The sequence below is a fragment of the Anopheles bellator genome, chromosome 2, assembly GCF_943735745.2.
Source record: "Anopheles bellator chromosome 2, idAnoBellAS_SP24_06.2, whole genome shotgun sequence".
In the NCBI taxonomy this organism is placed as follows: domain Eukaryota; kingdom Metazoa; phylum Arthropoda; class Insecta; order Diptera; family Culicidae; genus Anopheles; species Anopheles bellator.
This window is the reverse complement of record NC_071286.1, coordinates 80331949-80351277: the sequence shown is the minus strand read 5'-3', so window position 1 is coordinate 80351277 and position 19329 is coordinate 80331949. Positions and strand designations below refer to the sequence as shown.

At 49.6% G+C, this 19329-nt stretch overlaps 1 protein-coding gene across 1 annotated transcript in view; it reads right to left on the bottom strand.

Annotated features, from left to right (window-relative positions):
• Positions 1–18085, bottom strand: part of LOC131209384 (dual specificity calcium/calmodulin-dependent 3',5'-cyclic nucleotide phosphodiesterase 1-like) — a 96116-nt gene extending 78031 nt beyond the window's left edge. Inside the window, exon 1 of the mRNA XM_058202441.1 lies at positions 17755–18085. Coding sequence (XP_058058424.1) covers positions 17755–18085 — 331 coding nt within the window. The remainder of the gene's footprint in view (positions 1–17754) is intronic.
• Between the last annotated feature and the right edge of the window lie 1244 nt (positions 18086–19329).

The window sequence follows — 19329 nt, the reverse complement described above, 5'->3', positions numbered from 1 at the left end:
TTAATGGTGGTGAGTAGAGCATAACATCGATCGATCGTTAGGATCGAACGTCTTTTACGTTACCTGACGAGGCTTCGATGAGCATTAAGTAAGAGTATCTCTAATCAATGCATTGCTTACCTGCAAAGAAACATTAAAAAGAATGGCGTTAGAATCACAATAGAAGGGCAACTTATTGGATTCGTATAGAATGCGTGTGTTGTAATACTGTTGGAAAATGATTGTTTCGCTTACCGGCCGCCTGCTCACCATCACACGGCTCTAATTAATTTTCGTGAAATCCGTAAATTTATTTCTACGTTTCGAAATTGTTTTATTGCTTTCGAAGCATAATTGGAACGGTGAAAATATAATCCAGCATGTTTCGGAAAATGTAAACGAAAAGCTTCGTGGGTCGGTCCAATTATTTCCACGAAGCCCTCGAAAGCATTGGGGACGTCCCACGTTGAGCCCACCCATCACTGGCCGCAAATTTAAGGCCCCGAGTGGACATGGGTAGCATCGATGACATAACGCTTGTCGGTGGTGTAATTATTCAATTTTACTTTCCGCCAACCGGGCCGGGCCGATAAGAAGGATCGAAACGCCAGGACCAGCCGGGAATGGAGGGCGTAGCCGCCCGTCACTCCCACCGGAGAGGAACCGCGTAAATCAGATTCATTCCGGTGTCAGACTCAGATGACTCGGTGTCGCTATATTTATGGCGGGGAAATTTTTTATCTTCTTTTGTGAAACAAAAAAGCGAGCCGCTGCACATTGTGGCACCGGTTTCTTTGTGCGGCGGAAATTAAGTTATCATTTTGCAGCACCCAGCGTTGGCGGCCTGGCGATGGCCATATTTATGATGCACATTAAATTACATCGTAACGTATTGGCAACGACGGGGCCGTCTCCCTAGAGCACTGGAAGAACGAGCGACGCTATTTTCATCCGTTCCGAGCATAAACAGCGGCTGGAGTCTCAAGTTTCGGGCGCTTCTTCCGGAAAACTCGCCGAAGGGGTTTGGCTCTCTCCGGAGGACTCGAGCATAATGAAAAGGCTCTCGGAGCGTCCCCGGTACTTACCGTAAATATGATAAATGTGATCCCCTTCGTTCGACGCTGCGAGGACGATTTTCTGCGACTTCTGACGCACCACACACTTCCGGCCATTGTTGCACCGGAGCGCATCGCAGCGGTGGCCAACACTGTTGCTCGGCTTCGGCGAAGAACTGGAGCCGGCATCACCGGCGGTTATATTGATGGCACTACCACTGCTGCTGCTGCTGCTACTGACAGTGACTTCGCTGTCGTCACGGTCGTCCTTGCTGCCCGTGGCCCCAGTCTCGTCGACAGTAATTACACCGTCATTGTTGTGGCACGGCTCGTCCTCCCTATTCATTGTTGCCCGATTGCCCGTCACGAAACGCACGAAATTTAGGGCGAACTCTGGGGCCACGTTTATCACCACGCTGCTGTTAACTTTGAGTTGCTCTATTCCGCTACAGAAGTAACTGGCAACTTCCGGTGCATCCTTTAAGCGGAAACTGAGGGGCAAACGAGTTCGCTAGCGTGCCATTCACTCATGTTTTCGTTCAATTCGAATCTTCGATCTTCGGTAGGCACTGTACATAAAAGTTTATCTCGGGCGACGGTTTCCTTGGGGATGAATATAAATTTTGTGCAAAACCTCATGCGAGCAGAATTTACCATAAAATTGAGCTTTTCATTAATGCTACAGGGAATAGATTAACGTCCTTCCAGACCCAAGTAGCTCATAACAGTTTCTCGGATGAGGACAGTATGTCGCTACCGTTTATTTTAATAAGCGAGCAATAACTTTTAATGCTGGGCCAAGGACGGTTCTAAGGATGCCCCTAGGCCATGGCTCGACATTGCGATCGGAATATTACAAGAAATTGATTTGTAGTATAAAGCACTAACGACGGATAGAATGGCAACCTTTTAAACACCACTTAAAAGCCATTAGTCGTTGAAAAACAACTCCCGAGCTCGACCCTCTTCGGGCAGCATTCTTCGTTGGACTATAATTTTCCATTGCCTCGAAACCTAAGGCTCCAAAAAGGTTGACACAACAACATCGGAACAGAAATTACCTTTCCAACTTTCAGCGTGACCACCCCGCCGTGACCTGACCCGTCGTGGAAACTTGGAAAAATATGCAAACAAAGTTCCACCTTTCTTAGTGCTCCCGTTTTAACTAGCCAAGTAAATACACCGGTGCCGGCGAGAGAAAAATATGCGCGGAACATAAAGTTAGTCGCGACTGGGAAACTTCGCCACGGCACCACTCGGGTGCATTTTCCCCAGCGAGGCAGATGCATTCCCTGGAATCTTTTACGCCTCGGGTGCCTCGGGTTGTTGTGCAAAAGTTCGCTTCGCTGGAGAGAACTGCATCACCGACACGGACACGGATCGTCCGGCGTCCGTGTTTTGCGTGGTCAAAAAGAACCTCCGATGGGGGTACCCGCCATCGCAGCCAAAAAGAGCGCCACCTTAATCGAGTTTGTGGTGGGTATTTGCATGAAGCACCTCCGAGTGGTGTGCATTCGAAGCGACTCCTCGCCGGCATTGATCGTCTAGCAGAAGCTACCGCTTCTGCTGCTGCGGGGTTGCAGAAATTAATTATTTGATTTGTTTGCAGCCCGAGGACACCCGACCGGGGCTGGGTGACCGGTCCGGATTACTTGGTCGCGCCGACGACAAACGCCCAGACGACGACGGTGCCACCGACCCGCACATATTTTTGAGGTAAATTATCGTCGGCACTGCGGTCGCGCAAGTGCACTGCATCGGTGCGGTGTGCACTATGCATCGCTGCACCGGCCGGTCCTGCTGCAAGTGTCGTTCTCGTCTCGGCGACCCCAGACGCCAGAGCGGCAGAAATAATTAAGTAGTCACCGAATGTGGTATGGGCCGGTTTGCCGTGTGCCGTGGTGTGCGGTGGGGAGGCTTGGGTGCGTGCGCGTATGGCATCGTTAAATCGGGCCTCCACTTTCCATCCCACAGTCCCTGTGGCCAGGGGTTTCTAGATTGCGATTTTTCGCGTCGCGTGAGAAACCAATTTGCGTGATCGAATTTCGGCTTCCCCATACTATGCTCCCGATGCTTTATGTTGCCAGCAAATAATTGATTTTGCTTATTACCTGCTCCGCTCAGCTGCCTTTTAAACGGCCATCTTGCCGTAAAAAAAAAACGTGCAAAGAACGGACCAGAGAAGACCTCTTTTTCAGCCCCTTTTTCCCTTCTACCACTTCCAAAGGTCGTTGGACGCCTCTGTAGCCGCGCATGGATTACACCGCGGGGTGGCGGGCATGAAACGAGCCGGGTGCTGTAAATGTCAACCACTGCGGGCGGGCTCCGAGGGGACTAAGGTTTGAAACACACTTTAATTGCATTGTGCAGTGCAGCCGAAAGGCTCGCGGCACCGATTTTCTAACGCAACCCACGTGCCCCAGCTAGGACCCCGCGGCCCGGGGCGAACAAAGCGACGCACATGCACTGCGCACTGTGTCACTAGTAGACGACGCTCAATTATCGGGGCTAAACTTCGGGCCACCCCCCAGCTAAGTCACCGTCACAATCACCGCACGGAGTAAGAAATAAAAAGAAAAAAAAATCTCACGAAACCGATCAAACTCGATCGATCGATCAAACGCCAACCACGGCGCTGCTGGGAGCTGCGAGCGGCGGCAACAATGTTGATGCTGTGCTGTCCCGAGTGCGTTATTAAAACGGCTAAGTAGCGTTTTTAATTCGTTGTTCGTTCGCCTTGAGCTGCGGCTGTGTGGGAAGCAGTGATTCGACCCGTTTGAGGTGTCACCCGTGATGGGTCCTTACGTGTCAGGGAATCAATAGAACCGATCCCCCAAAAAGTGAACACAACACTCGCCGGGCGTCCGGCACCGGGCACCGATCCGGAGGCCGATCGAAGTGCGCTCGAGCTGCGGTAGAAAGTGAAACTAAACCGTGAACCGTGAGCGATCGCCGCCGGCGGAGGCGAGATCGTGATGCGCGATCGAGTGAACACGCGTGAACTCGCGCGCAGATCACGCGGCGGAGAGTGACCGGGCCACGGGGCGTGCATGGCGTAAGCTTTTTCGGTTCAATGATGCCGCTACGGCTGGTGGTGGTGGTGGTGGTGGTCCTGTTGGTTTGTTTGCGTGTGCCGCCTCGAGACAGATATCACCTTTTTCATGCGCCAGCCCGTTGGCGACTGCTTGCCGCAACCGATCGGCGATCCATCATCTTTGTGGGTTAACCCTTGCAGTGAACGCTGCGAAACGTTGCCGAACTTGAAGGATAATTGTATTGACTTCCCTTATTTGTGGTTCCAGCAATTCTTTCAACTGGCCAACCCAGGCCCAGTCAGCTTTACTTTGAATCGATAAAATCGGATCCACGTCGCATCGGGCACCACGAAGGGTTAACGGATGCTGTGAGCATGACGCCAGCAGCAGCGCCGTGTGGTTGCGCGGCACACGCCGGTCGTCCTGAGAGGCCCAGGGTGCCCCCAAGTGGCCCCCCCCCCCCCCCCCCCCCATGTCGCCGGTAAGCTCTTCGGCACTTCGGCACTCGGTTACGGCGAAGTCTGCGCGCATGTGATGCTGTCGTCGGGCTTAGCTCGTTGCGCGTGCGGTGGGTGCGAACTGTCCCATTCTCGTGCCTGTGAAGGCCTCACCTCTCTCGCTCTGTCTCTCTCTCTCTCTTTGTCAACAGCCCCCCCCTTGCTGCTGCATTATGCATTTGGGGTGGCATTATTTCGGTTTATTTCTTTTCTTCGTAGTTTTGTCATATTTAACGACATTAAATGGTCTACGGTTGACGGTGGATTTGCCTCCCCAGGCCCATCGTCACCAAGTAGCCCCGCCCGAGTGCTGACAGGAATGGTGTTTGAATAATGAAAAGATTGAAATTGACGTACCAACGCAGCATGAATAAATTTGGAGTCCCAGGCCATTGGGCGTTCAGGTGGTGGGCTTGGTAAAGTGGGCCACCTCCACAGCATGTTCCCACCCATTAGGATCAGGCTGCGTGGCTGGTTAGGTTGCCAATTACGAAATACGCCTCCTTAAGGTCGCTAACAGAACCTGACACACGTTTCATAAATATTTTGTCAGCTGATTAAGCTCCCAAGTTAGCGCAACCCCGTAAAAGGCCCGTCGCGGCCGGTGATTGTTCCCCGAGATTGAAATGCATCCAAAGTGTGAAAAAATGCATCTGGCCACGGGCTGGCCTGCGTACCGTTCGTGCTAGCGTACGTGCGGCACGCAACGTTGGCGGCTAAACGGAAAGATGTTGCCACCTTGGGCGCCGTGTTTAGGTGAGTTTTTCTTCTTCTTCGTCGTTCGACCTCTCTCAGCAGCACCGACACGCACATTAATGTTACACGGCAGCCGGCAGCCGGCCAACCGAGTGGGAACGGCCTGTCATACGCCGGACCGCCGAAGATCGGCGAAGTCGTGCTTTATTTTGTGCCTAGACCCTTTTTGGCGTGGCGCTTGTCGCTTGTGGTAAAGGTGAATGAATCAATTTTTCACTTTCCAACCCCGATTATGCTCGGCCGGCTGGCCTGGCTGGCCTGGCCTGGTGGTAGATTAGTGCACATTAATTAACGCTGGCATATTGTGGTCGGATCCGTCCGGCCAACGTCGACTTCCCACCGGATTGAATAATCTTGCACGGCACGCCACGGAACGAAAGACGCCCGCGTGCGCGTTGAGCAATAAACGGGGTGGTAATAAATATTTTATGCATGTTTTGATTCGCTTTAAATGATGGCTTTTTAATTGAGCTATAGAAGTTTCGAACTCTCAACAGCCGATGCTTCCAAAATAAACCCCCCAAATGATAATTTAATAAGGGAACCATGCTGTGAAATTGTTGCCGGCTTACCCGAAATGGTTTCACCTAATTGAAAAAAACAACGCCTTTCGGTTCCGTCCTTTCGCGAAGCCCTTTTGCCATATGGGACCTCCTAGTGTGCCAGCCGTTCGCTTTGACTTTTGCTCTCGGTCGAGCCGGCAAGCCTAACCCGTCCCGAAAGGGCGTCCTATCGCCCGATCAAATCAGCGAGCGACACGCATTTTTTCACTTGTTAACAACCGTCCCTTGAGCTTCGAAGCGAACCGAGACAGATTAGCATCGATAGGGGACACCCTTTTGGGCCGTGCGCCCGGGAACAGGTTTTCGGTTGATTAACTTCTGTTCTGGTTCTGTCCGTGTTTCGTTCGCCGTCCCCGAAATCTTCAACCTGAGCTTTGGCGGTAGTGGCACCCTGTCAAATGTGGGAGCCTCTCGAATGCCCTTAAACACTGCTCACGGCTTAACTGGTGGGGGCTTAGCAGCCATTCTTTCGCTGTCAGCAACACTGAACGGGCCAAGCCCTTGGACTGCATTGTTGCTCGATGCTGCTCTACACTCGACCATTTGGGGAGGTCTTCGGTGGCAGAATGTTTCTCTGTTGGCGGACCCTCTCAAAACAAGAAACTTGTTTTCGGCGTTTTGAAGGGTTTTAAAAAAAACCCTTGCCCTTGGTGGGATAAATTGATTGATAATTTTGCCTGACATTTCATGGTTTGGACGATTGAAGCTAATGAGACAACTTTCCGAACGGAACGCAACGCTCGAGGGGGAAGGCTTTGAAAACGCCCAACGAAATTTGAAAACCTTCAAAGCCCAGCAGCACCATTTTTCAATTACTCACCACACGCTAGTCAGGCGCTAATCCGACAGCATAATGAGCCTCGGAGCATAATGAGCGCGCCGTGCCAAGGTGTCGAAAGACGGGCCGGGTGTTTTTGGTTTCCCTCTTCTGCGTCTTCGGCGCGTTCGCCAAAAGGTGTGCAAATGAGATTATGGTTCGATAAAATCTCCGACGCTCTCCCGCGTGCTCCCTAACACATGTTCGATCGTAATCGGTCCAAAGTGACGGGCATTAAGCCAATTAGTGTTCGGGCGATACGCAAAACGACCGCACTGACCGGTTGCAGTTCTATGAGGCCCCGGCCCTGCTGGATGCTGCCGACAGCGTGTGGGACGACCGCCCGACTCCCGTCAGGTGCGCCTCTGCGGGGCCGTTTTCGCGTCTTGGGAGCGGCATTAATGCAACACGCAACATGTTGTGCGCACGCTCAGCTCAATGGCACGAGCTTCGGCGCCCCGTCGTCGTCGTCGTCGTCGACCGGTGCTCGGTCTTATGCTTTCGATCTGAGCTCCAGCCACCAAGCCCGCTGGAGTTGCCTTTTTGTTTTCGCTTTCAAACCGCAGTGGGAAGACGGCGGCATAAGAGAATAAATATTGATGAAATGTTTGGCCATTTTTTTGCCCCCATTGGAACCGGTTTGAGGGTTTTTTTGTTGCCCTCCACCCCCCCGTCGAACGGATGCAACTGGATCTGTTTTGTGATACAATTATTCTCCCTCGTTCCCCCCTCGGGATCGATTCCTGATTGACGACGACGGTGTTCGGTGATGCACACGGTTCGGAGTTTTTGGTTTTGTTTTTCTGGTTCCCGTTCCGCTGCCGTTGCCGAAGAAATGGAAACCAAGAGACGTCTTAAAATGTCCGACGACGCACGTGAGGTCAATCAGAAGCCTTCAGGCACGGCCTGCGACATCTGTCGTGGATGGGGCGCAAAAACCAAAAAGGCACAACCAATCGGTGATATAATCGGTGGTGTTTACATGATTGATTGTATCGTAATTGACTTGCGATGCCGTTTGCATTTTTGATGGTGCGTAAATGTTACATTAATGTCACGCGGGATTGCTTAATGGGTGTAGAGATGTAGGTGATTAATTGTAAACGTGCCCCCCTAGACTGGTTTTGCTGTTCGGGTGATGAGATTGCGAAACGACTCTGAATACCCCTTTTTTCTGTAACGGCCGATTCTTTAAATCATCAAGTTTTTTTACTCTTCAAACGCTTTTGATCGTTTGGATGCCATAAAAAAGTTCCGACCAAAGCTTTCTGTCTCTGGCGGTGAGCTTCGAGCGACATCCTGTTGCTATAAAGCTTTCAACGCAGCAAGCTCTCTCTCTCTTCCAGATCTCGGGAGAGAGCTCGGGCATAACATTTTCTCGCTGTTTGCTCGTGCTCTCTCTCTCTCTCTCTGTTGCTCGCTCTCGCATCACTCTCTTGTGTTGGTTTGTAAATAATGAAGCGGAAAATTGGAAGCGCAACAAGTTGCGTTTCGTGCGGGAGCAAAGCAGCATGGCGTCCAGCACGAATCGGCAGTGGAATCATAAATCTTCCTGGGAGCGCCTTTGAAGCGCCATCGGTGTGGGCCGGCTGACCGATCCAGCTGGTGGCGCACGTGACAGATGGGATAATTAGTTTTCCGCCTATGCTCTCCGATAATTTCCCCGCCATTGCTGGGGAAACAGTTCTACGGAAAGTTTCATTTCAGTTTTCCGCCTGGCAGACAACGGCCTGGCGTACAATGTATGAGAATTGATCAAACCCGGAACGTGCAATGTTTTGCAATTTACCATCAATGCTTGGAAGATGCTACATATCGCCATTAATTTAAACGAAACCAAAGTTAACCAAAATGCTAGGGTCGCAACAGAAAATCATGATGTTCTAGATCATTTTTAGTTTTATCGTATTTATGATGTGCAATTTCAATGCACCGTATCCAAGATTGGAGTTGAATAGAATGCTATAACGGAACAAAAAACCAAAACGTTTGTGTTACCGTATTTCCGCGCGAAGTGCACGGCAATGGAAATGTGAAATGAATCCGAGCTTATGCTGAGCGTTGCACTCCGGTGCACTTGCCAGGAAAATGTTTCAATTAAATGCCCCTGCGAAAGAGGCCAAGGAGGGTTTGACAGACAATTAAATAAGGATTGCTGAACAGCGTACCTCTCGGAGCGGATGAACCGCTTTGCAAATTCATTAGAACAGCGGTTTCGCTGGAAACATAGACCGGTTATTTGAAGTGTCGCTACTAGCGCTGTTAACGCTGCCTTTAGAGCTGCGATAAAAACCGGATGCCGGTGAAGAAAAGCCACTTCAATTATTATGAAGTGGTTGGGATTTATTTTCCGTTTTGATACCCGTGTCTCGATGCTAACCACCGGTCTGGCGTCCTTTTCCCGGGGCAGCTTAATACTTTTACTGTTAGCAATAGCCATTACGGGTTTGCATAAAAAAATCGCAATCCTTTCACTTGCTTCATAGTGGAAAGTCTCCGTAATCAATAGAAGCGGTTTGTTTGAAGCGTTTCTTTTGTTGCACATGCTTACGACCCAAGATTCTCGATTCTTGGATCAAAAGATGTACCGTAAAATTGGTACATTTTTGTTAATGAATAATTAATATTTTATCCATAAATCATAGCCAGCCGGCCGGGCGGCTATCAACGTTGACCTTATTGCTGGCGCCGGGTTTCGCGACTAATTGTAAAGTTTTCCCCACACAAGCACCCACTTTGGAAACTTTTCCGGACGGCCTTCCGAAAGCGCGGTTTCCCGCGGCTCGCTCTTCAATGGTTTCCCGCACTTTATGGTGTCTCGGTGCAAAAGTTTACATTTTATCTGCGGGTCACGGTCGCCGGACCACTTTGCGCCGTTTTGTTCATCGAAGCCATCGCCATCAGACTAGGCCAGCTGGTGGGCCGGTGAGTTTCCCGAGTCTCATGCTCAGCGGGAAAACGGTGCCACCAGTATTGTCACCGCATCGGCATCTCATCGTCGTCGAGCGGCTGCGAGCATAATGACGTTGTGCCGTCACTTCTGGGCAGCCGATTTGTCACAGCTGGCTTTCTGATGAGGAAGTTATTATTTGACTTTTAAGCTCCCCGATGCCCGTCGTTTCCGGTGGTCCGGTGTTGATTGAACGACAAATTTACCGACAAAAAGCAGCTCATTGAGAAAACGCTGCGGGGGTCCTGAAGGTTCGCGGTTCAAAAAGTCAATTCATTGTCCAGCGCAGTGTGAGACAATCTGCTTTTAAGGTTTATTTTGGAATTATCATGATTAGTGGAACTTTAATTTGGTAATTTATCCGTATTTTTCAATCTTATTATGATGGATGGAAAGTGCCATGGTTGGAAGGACTTAGTTGGAAGAAGCTCTCAGCTAAATGTTAACACTGCCTAACGACATTCGGTATTGTTCGCATGTTCACTGGTTTCGTTCGAAATTAGCATATTCGTTGCTGGTGACTTTTGGCCATGTTTACCAAGCGATTGTGCATCCACTCTCTCTTGGTTATTTTGGCACAAAGGCACAGGCACAAAAAATATTCTACTTAGAACTGATTTGCTGAACCATGCAGAGCGGGTTGCCGATGGAATATTATTTCACGAAGCAGTTCCTCCTGCGCCATTCGCATTCGTGGGTTGTTTGGTTTTGCCCGAGGAAAGGATTCGTGCCATCGACCTACGTACGATCGCTGTTGGTTGTTTCGTTTTACAAGAAAAAGCCCAAAATGCTTTGTCTGTAACAGCAGCCGAGAGGAAACGTGATGTCCATGCTTATGAATATCGTGTGCACTCGGCCGAAATCTAGCCCGAAATCTTCCCAAATAGTGAAAAGGATGGGTTCTTCAGACGGTTGCGTGTTCTGCTTCCAGCTACGAACACAAACATTGAACAAACATTTCCAAGGACCTAAGCACGCTCGGCTTAGCAAAATTCGGAACCGCATAGAGCATGGCAAAAAAAACCTGAAATGGTTTTAAGAAGAAAGCGAGATTGGTGTTTCAATTACGCTATTAAGTGTGTGGAGAAGAATTTATCCATTATCGTTCACACGCTACAAGGATATCAATAACACACATACACATGGTATCAATTAAGTTGAGGGACCGAAATGATCCGTTCCGTGAAAATGGGAACTGTGCTTCCCGGTAAAGTGTCAGCCACTTTCGTAATTTCACGTCGAAACGGTTACCCAATTACGCTGTGGGATTAAAACAAAGATTAAATGAATCCGGCAGATGTGCTCTAGGTGGTCCCATATAAAAAGGATTATTTTAATGTAAAGTTTTTGTCATGGAAAAATATCAAAAAAATTCGAAAAGGTCATTTAGTATAGTGTCACGTTTTGAAAGACACCTTCATCCTAGCGATTACGGTTGACCCGAAAGGGTTCGTGTTGCACTTCAATTTGAATAACCCCCATGAGTCGCCAAATTAGAGTTGTTTAATTAATTGCGCAAACGCTTTTGGATTATTTTGGGTCTTAAAAGGGACCCAAAATACTTTCCGTTATTCCGTACGAGCTTCGGTATGATGCATTCTCATATTGGTCGTAGTTTGGGTGATAACAACTTAACCTTTAAGGGCCCCTTTTTTGAACTGTTCGAAGTGGAGCAATTGTTTGTTGAACCTGACAAACTTTTCCCATCATTCATGGTAATTTGTGTGGGGCTTATTGAGTTGAATCTTGAAAGGTATGCGATCTTTTCCAGCGGAACTTTCCCTTACGAGCGATTCACGTGACCTATTTGAGTGCTAGCTTTTCCCACGCAAAACTATCGATATTGTCTCTAAAATGAATATTTTCCTGAGAAAACGTTGCCGTGAGACTGAAGTGAAAAGGCCGCTGAATGATAAACTTTCCGGAACAAGCGAGATAAGATTGCGAAAAGTTTTTCTGCTCACCAAGGCAGGAACTATCGCTCGGATAGGAATAATCTATTTTCTCGTATCCGATGTGGCTTTTATCCGAGTGATCGACCGTCCATCCTTATCGACAGCAAAGACGACCTAACTTTTATAGCTACCTAATAAAATCTATACGCTTGAAACTTTTCTACACAAATATAGAAAGGATTGTGAATTCCTGAAATAAACCCTTTCAGATAATTAGGACAAAATATGCACGGCCGCGATGGTGGAGACATCCGTTTTTTCCACTTTGTCCACACCTTATGAATGACCGTAGAAAATATCATTTCCGTTGAGCGGTGAATTTAGGAACGGAAGGAAAAGAAAATTTTTCCATTTAGCTTGAACGGGATTTAAGTTTCTGCTCAGCCTCTGCGTAGCAGTCCAAACGGTGAATGCAGTTCAGAACGGTGCGAATATTCCAGAGCATACCAAGGGCAGACTGTGCCGTCATGGAGCGTATAGAGTCACGTTCGGTGCCAGTTCCGACACGTTCCGTTGGGCGACGATTCCGGTACGCCAGCGCAAAGCGTAATGAAGCTCGTCGTCGTCGTGAAAAGCAAAATTTCACGAACCACTCATGTGACGACTATTGGTGGCCGACCGTTCACCGAGACAACTATCATTGCATCGTCCGTAAATTTTGGTGTGCTTTGAGACGAAACGGGAGCCAGAAAGCCGAGGAAAAAGCTAAAGATGTACTTTCTCGCAGAGGTCGGGACGTAGTTTGAGCTGTGAAATGGAGATTCCCACGAAGCACATCCCACTTAAAGCCGAGACTCTCTTCCAGCCATTAGAGGACTCTTCAACAGCCATTCCAAAGGCAAAGCTGCGCAACGAAGGCGATGATGCAATCTACGGAGTATCGCTGCAATTACGCTCTGTGTGGAATCTTTCAGCAAGTGGCGCTCTCGGCCATGGAACGTTGCACGTGGTCCGTGTGCTTTTGCATTTAAATAATACTGATTTCAACCAACCGGCCCCTTTTCCATTCGTTTAGTTAATTGCATTTATTATTTCACTGATTGGAAATGGTTTGGAGAAACTAGTGCGCAACATACCAAGGAAACTTGAGTCTCGAACATACCAAGGAACTCGACCCGAACGACTTACCTGGAAATAGAGATATTGAAAATCATGGTTTTATTACATCGAAACGTGAGAAAATTAAACAAACCTTACATCAAATGTAAATACCCCGAATTTATCCTAACCAAAGATGGCTGGCCAAAAGGCGAATACGTAAAGCAAACAAACTGTTCACGAAGTGGATGCCAGCCAGTGTTCTGTAGAAATTGGAACGAGCTTTCCCAACTGCTCCATATCCCTCGCTCTCGGGGTCCACAACCCCGGGGTGCGGAGTCATTCGTTGTCTCAACAATGCCTAGCCTTCACATTCCACACCATTCCGATGCATCCATCGTCGACAACATCATCGAGTGTTATGCTGCGTACGACCCACCGACCAACTTCTTCGGTGTCATCTAAATTGCAAACTATGGAATGTTTAATATAGAGCAAAGCTGTAAATAAAACAGAACCTCTCCCAGCTCCGGCAGGACGACCGGATCTAGTCCGTTGGTCTGAATACTAAACAATAAGACGAAGGTTTACCACCGGCGAGACCGGCAATGGATCGAACACTTCCCAATGGCTGGCGGTGCTGGCAAGGAGCACACGGAGCACTTTCTCCGGTTGTTGCGTGTTGCGGAACGATTTGCTAAAAATTCTGGCCATATATTTGCATATCGATTTTCCGTGGCTGGCTGGATTTGGGAAGCTGGATTGCACTACGGGGCGGGCTCTCGCCAGCTCTCAGCCGGATTGGCATTTATGTATTGGCAAGTTTTGGGTCAAAAATAGTCCAACCATTAGCATACCATCCGATGGAGTGGATTGATGATCCTCGACCGTTTTAGTAGTTGACTTTTGCTACAAACTACAGTAACGGGCCAATATTATAAGAGCGACGTAAAGCACAAGGCGCCCATTTCTAAGCACCCGTTTATTTATCGTGGGCACTGCTTTAATGTAATGCCCTTTCCGGTACCAGTCGGGGACCATTAACCCCCTTTTCGGTTTCCCCTGAGCCTGAGATTTAATCGAATCACTTGTTTCTGAACAGAAAGCACGTGTTTTGGGTTCTGTTCCCCACCAGTTTTGGGTCGAACATTAATCGTGGATTTTTAATCACCTTTAAACCCGGGCCGCATCGTGCTAATGGCATTATTTGTAGCTTACCCCCGAGTAGTGTGTAAATTGTGCTCTATTGTCCGGCTCGATGGATGGATGGGCTCGACATAAAATTAAGCCACGACCGACTGCCCGGCTGCGGAGTTGGTGGCGACGAGAAATGGCCCATTGTGTCGTGTGTGGCACTTTAAATTGATGGCTTTTGGCCCGGTGTAGGATTTCGGTCGAGATATTTATTACTGTGCACTGTGCGCTGGCAAAGCAAAGCTGGACTGCCATTAATTCATGGCCCGGAGTTGTTCAAACCCACCTGGTGCCTGGAGGCGAGGCTGAGCATTTCAAGGGGTCCCTAAATCTCTGTTCCGTTACATTTGAAACTTATTTTCTCACATGATGCCGCGTTGCCATACATCCATGGCCGCACGAGTAAACAAGTCCATAGTTTTCACGCCAGGAAGCAGAAAAAATGACGAAGGTGGCTACACCGTCGGCCGTGTAGTCTGTAACTTCGTTCATTAAGATCTGCACAACTAATTGAATAGCGTGCAAGAAAAATTAAATTCTGTCCGTGGTCCGTAGCATGGCTTTCGGGCACAACTTTTGCCTGCCACTGGCACCGGAGCCTAGTCAGGTTTACAAGCGGCAACGGTCTTGTGACGAGAGCTTCCGACAGCCACTGTCATGTAATGTTTGAAACGAAAGGTAACACAGCTATAGCCGGTGGGCCGATGCCAGACACGAATTCCTCCGTCAACTGTACCGTACGGTTCGGAATTTCACAGGGCACCATCAAGGAACGGGTTTGCTCCGAGGGTGCAGGTATTTTTGCTAGTCGCATGTTTGTCGCATACCTTGGCGCTACATGTCTGGGATGACTGGTGCCCTGTTTGGAGCGATGGACCATCGTGCCATCATGTAGCATTTATTTATGCACTTTTCGTATCTGTGGAAAGGTGCCACATCTTCTCAGTATCCTTAAATTTCCTGATAAATAAGTTTTTCACAGCCAAACAAGCTCGTCGTCCATCCGTTTAATTAAGATTGAACATTCGCCAGCCCCAACGTTTCGAAAGGGGCAGCAAACCGAGGCGGTTTCATGCCACGTTGGCGAATCAACGTAAACGTGTTCCGTGAAGATTCCGGCAGCAATCCTCCGCAACGCTCTCAAATGCCTCTTTTCCGCTCGATCAGCCCCTTTCTTGCCACTCGTCGGTCGGCCGGTCGGGGGCAGGAAAAACGGTAACGTTCGGTTTTCCCCGTTGATAAACGTTGTAATCCGCTTGTTTCGTTCGCTCTTCCAGCGTTCGGCCCATAGGCCCGGGGCTTGGGGTCGAGAGCGGGTCGATTTGACTTCATTCCATTTTCCGATATCGATATCTGATTAGACTGCAACTGTCAGTCGGCCGGATGTCACGTTCACAATGCCTCCGCCCCGGCCTTTGTGGAATTTTCCACGGGAAGTGGGTTTGTGGTTGGCCGGATGTCTGGATCCCGCCACGCCCCGGAGTGCGCCACTTCCAGGAAGGAGCAGGATCGAAAATGAAAAGCCCAAAAGAGGACTGTAAAATTAGGACGGCTAGCGAGGAAAATTGCTTCGTTTCGGGAAACAATGCTCCGATTGACGGTAGGAGTCGAAAGTGAAATTTCATTGCTTTCATAATATCTTGAGTTTATTTTTTTACCCTCAGCTCAGCTCATTTGTCTGCCCGTTTGTTCTCTGTGCGTTCCGTTCACAATCAGGTTTTTAAGCGTGTTTTTCCTCTGTTCATTAGTCGACGTAACGGATCTACGGCTAGACTTGAGTTTGGTTGGAAGTGGGCGAAAACGGCGACACTCTGGGGAGTCGTTTTGTAGACGACTTTAGCGCTTCGGGCCGCTCGTCAACCGCTCGTCTGCTCGCCTCAGCCGCCTTGACGTGAACCTCGGATGGGCTCCGGATTGATCCCGTTGCCGTAATTTGGTCCGTCCAGCGCTTCGCTCGGAAGAAGCTAAGGGCCCAAGACAGACAGCCACCGTATCACAGCGCTCTCATCATCATCATCGCCGTCATCATCGCCGGCAACGGGATTCGCCGCTGTTGATGGACGATGTAGAAAAATCGATATCCTAATCATGCCTCACACGGCCATCGTCAGGCCACTGTCTCGAGCAGCGCCCCCGGAGACGACGTCGTGATTGAGAGGAAGACAGCGGCATCCCTCGGAGGAGCTTCATCGGGTGCGTCGGCTAATGGTCTGCTCGGTGTGTGCCTTACGGTATCACGTGGCGTGGAGATGATGCGTAAGAAACGGGAATTAAACCCAATAAGTGGCCTTGGCTGGTTGGTTAAGGGCCTGGGTTTTTGTAATCGTTTCCTGGGAGGGGGCCACGAGCGCTTGACGATCGGTATCGGAGGCTAAAGTACTCTTGTTACTCTAAATTCCTTCCTTCCCAAAATTCCAACTAAAGTTCCATTGGATGAGAGCCACTCTGTCTGAAAACGTTTCTTTTACACAATCGCGAAACATTTGGTCCGCGCAGCTGCTATTTACAAACCCCAAAATGTCCTGATTAAATGGCGTGTGCATTTGGTTTTTATCAAATAAATCGTTGGCCGTCTGTTCCGGTTGTGCCGTAACGCCTCGTTAAAAGCCTGTTTACTGCCGAAAGGCACCCGACCCGACTCCCGGCACCCGACTTGGTAGCGTTACAACACCGCCGAACGGCCGTTGATTCCGTTGAAGGAATCAGCGAATTGGGGTTGACAGTTTGCCGGCAAATCAGTCAACGGAACTCAGAGAGCCGGATGGGCGTGCGAGCAAACAATGGCCAAATAAACAGCTGGCAAACAAATTCAACTGATGATGATTGCACAAATTATCTCGCTGACGCCCGGGTACGCTGATCGCGAGCGTGATCGATACAGTTCCCGGTGGGCGGACGGATCAGACGAGGTCCTGAGAGACCTTGTTTCGGAAAAGCCATTGTTGTTCTCCGAAGACTTTCGGTGGGTGGCGTCGCGCTAGAGTATCTCCGGTTACGGAGCACTATCCGTGTCCGGGTGCGTCAGTAAGCTGTTTTCTCGTTCCGTTCCACACGCATGGATAAACGCGTGGATCAGCGTGAAAGAGCTTCCTTCCGTTTGTGGCCGTGATAACCATCGAACGGCGGATATGATGGATGTGTGTGCGTAGGGAGCGCTGTTTGGGGATTGCTTTTTGTTGGTATAAGGTCGGACGGCTTTTTATCGAAAAGCCTGTTTCTGCCTAAAAATATCATTAAAGTGTTCGAGGTCGGTGAATGTATCAATATGTAACGAATTTACGCCGGACGATGTTTCTTACGCCTTCAGCCATTTCTTTAACCTCAACGACAAACCAACGACTTCCTTCGCCCATCGATCATTGCCGTACTTCTCCGGACTACATTAGAATCGATAAAAAGTTGGAAACCAAAATATGGGTTATAAAGTTCACGAGTCTCGCTGTGGACCCTTCTGAACTAGACGAACGGACGGATATTGAAAGAACCCCCTGGGACGCTAGACGACACGCAACTTTTCTCGACTTTGTCAATCTAATTCGCCTCCCAACGGAGTACAAGCTTCTCACGGATTCCGTAGAGAAAATGGGTCTGTAAAATATCATCTACCCTAGCATCGTCGAGATTTCCAATTCGATCCGTACGGAAGAGGGAAAACTTTTCGGAACCCTTTTCCGGGACGCTCGCACCGAATCTGTTCGTTATCGTATCACTCCGTGTGACAGCTATTTGTTTCCCAGCAAGATTAATGACGGCCACCGGCAAACGATTGCCGTGTTCGCGGCCACGTTACCCAACTCAAGGAGACACTTTCCGGCCGGTCCCCGTGTAACCCTCGAGTGCAGCGGGCACTAATCGTGTCAGTCGGAGGGACTAACTGGGAAATGTAAAAGCGATCAAAACGTGAGCCCGGCTTACCTATGGTGTAGGTGTGTCCATCGATCTGGAAGGTGGCACTTTTGCATTTCTTGAACACCCGCATCCCGACGGCCTGGGACGAGGTGGTGGTGGCGCTGGCGGTGCTGGCTGATGGTCTGGTGACGCTACGCGACGGACGGGTTGGCGGCGCTACTGACGGCGTCACCGGCAACGATATCGGCCGGGAGGTGGCCGGACACACCGATCGGTCCTGCGAGAGCGACGATCGGATCGAGGAGTTTGCCTTCGCTGGGTCCACCGCCGCCGGAGACGGGGACGATACTGACGAAGGATTATTACTTTGCAATGATTGATTGGCTTGGTTTGCCATCGTTGCGTGCCTTTTTCTGCGCACCAATTTGTGTGCTTTCCTCGTTTTTTTTTTCTTGGTGCTACAAACTTCGCGTTCCACGTTCGATTCGGGCCGTTCGTGGGCGCTCGCAACGGAAGTCAATATTTGACCGGTGACGGGTGCGAAGGGTGGCGCTTTTTCTCCTTTCTTCTACCGACCACCAGGCGACTCCATCGCGATGCAGGATCGGCAGCTCTGGAACTTATCGGCGCTTCCTCTTGAGCGGGCGCGAAGAAAACGCAAGACGCACCGTAGTGGGTGCGCTCGGGTTGGCGTCTTTAATGATGTTCGCGGCATAACGACGTTAAAGCGTTTCGTAAAGGGTAAGTTTGCACCAGAACCACCGGGTCACCTTTTGCTTTCGTTTCGAACTGCGTATCAAAATATTAATTGATTCACGTAAACTTTTTCGAACCTAATTTGGCCACATTTCTCGGGGGTTTACTATTTTGGAAAACGCTTGGAAGTTTGGGTGGATTCGTCAGAAGCATTTCATGAATGCAATGCGTTTCACACAATCACATTTAAGATTTTCAATTCGCGAGGCCTTATCGCAAACCACCAAACATAACGTCAACTCGTTGACACCATCCGCAAGTCGGTAGCATTCAGTTACAGAAATCCCTTCGAAACGTTCACGATTAAAGCATTGCTCGTTCGGCGCAGTTCGCTGACGGGTCGGATCGATGCTCAGCGAGAGGAGGATTAAATTACTCTATCGTTTACAGTGGACACGATTGGCAAACAGGGCCGGCATCGTGTGCCGGGGTAGTGTCCAATTTGTAAATGGCAGTGGCGACGGGTGCGTAAGCTACTGAAAGCTCCCCGTTAAGATGCTTTCGATTTTCCCCGCTACGGGCCCGGAATCGGGCAAACCACAAATGGAAAGGCGAACTTACTCAAACACGCCCCGTGCTAGGGCCGGTGACGAAGGATTTCCATGGCCACCAGCAGCTAGTGATACTGTTTAAATACGAGTAGATCCACACCGCCCCGCTGACATTGGCCTACGATGCTGCGCTCCGGTTGGCGCTGGCCGGAAGACGCGAGCACCGACTGTTGAGCACGAACTCGCTCCGTCCTCCGTCCGGACCGGGGGCTCCTCATTTCCTTTCGTTTATTTTTTCGCTTCCGGTTATTTTTGGCAGCGTCCGGTTTGTGGGTTTTCCAGCAAAGGAATAAATTAGAATCGTGTGGGCAGATGGGCCAAGCACTTAGCATTT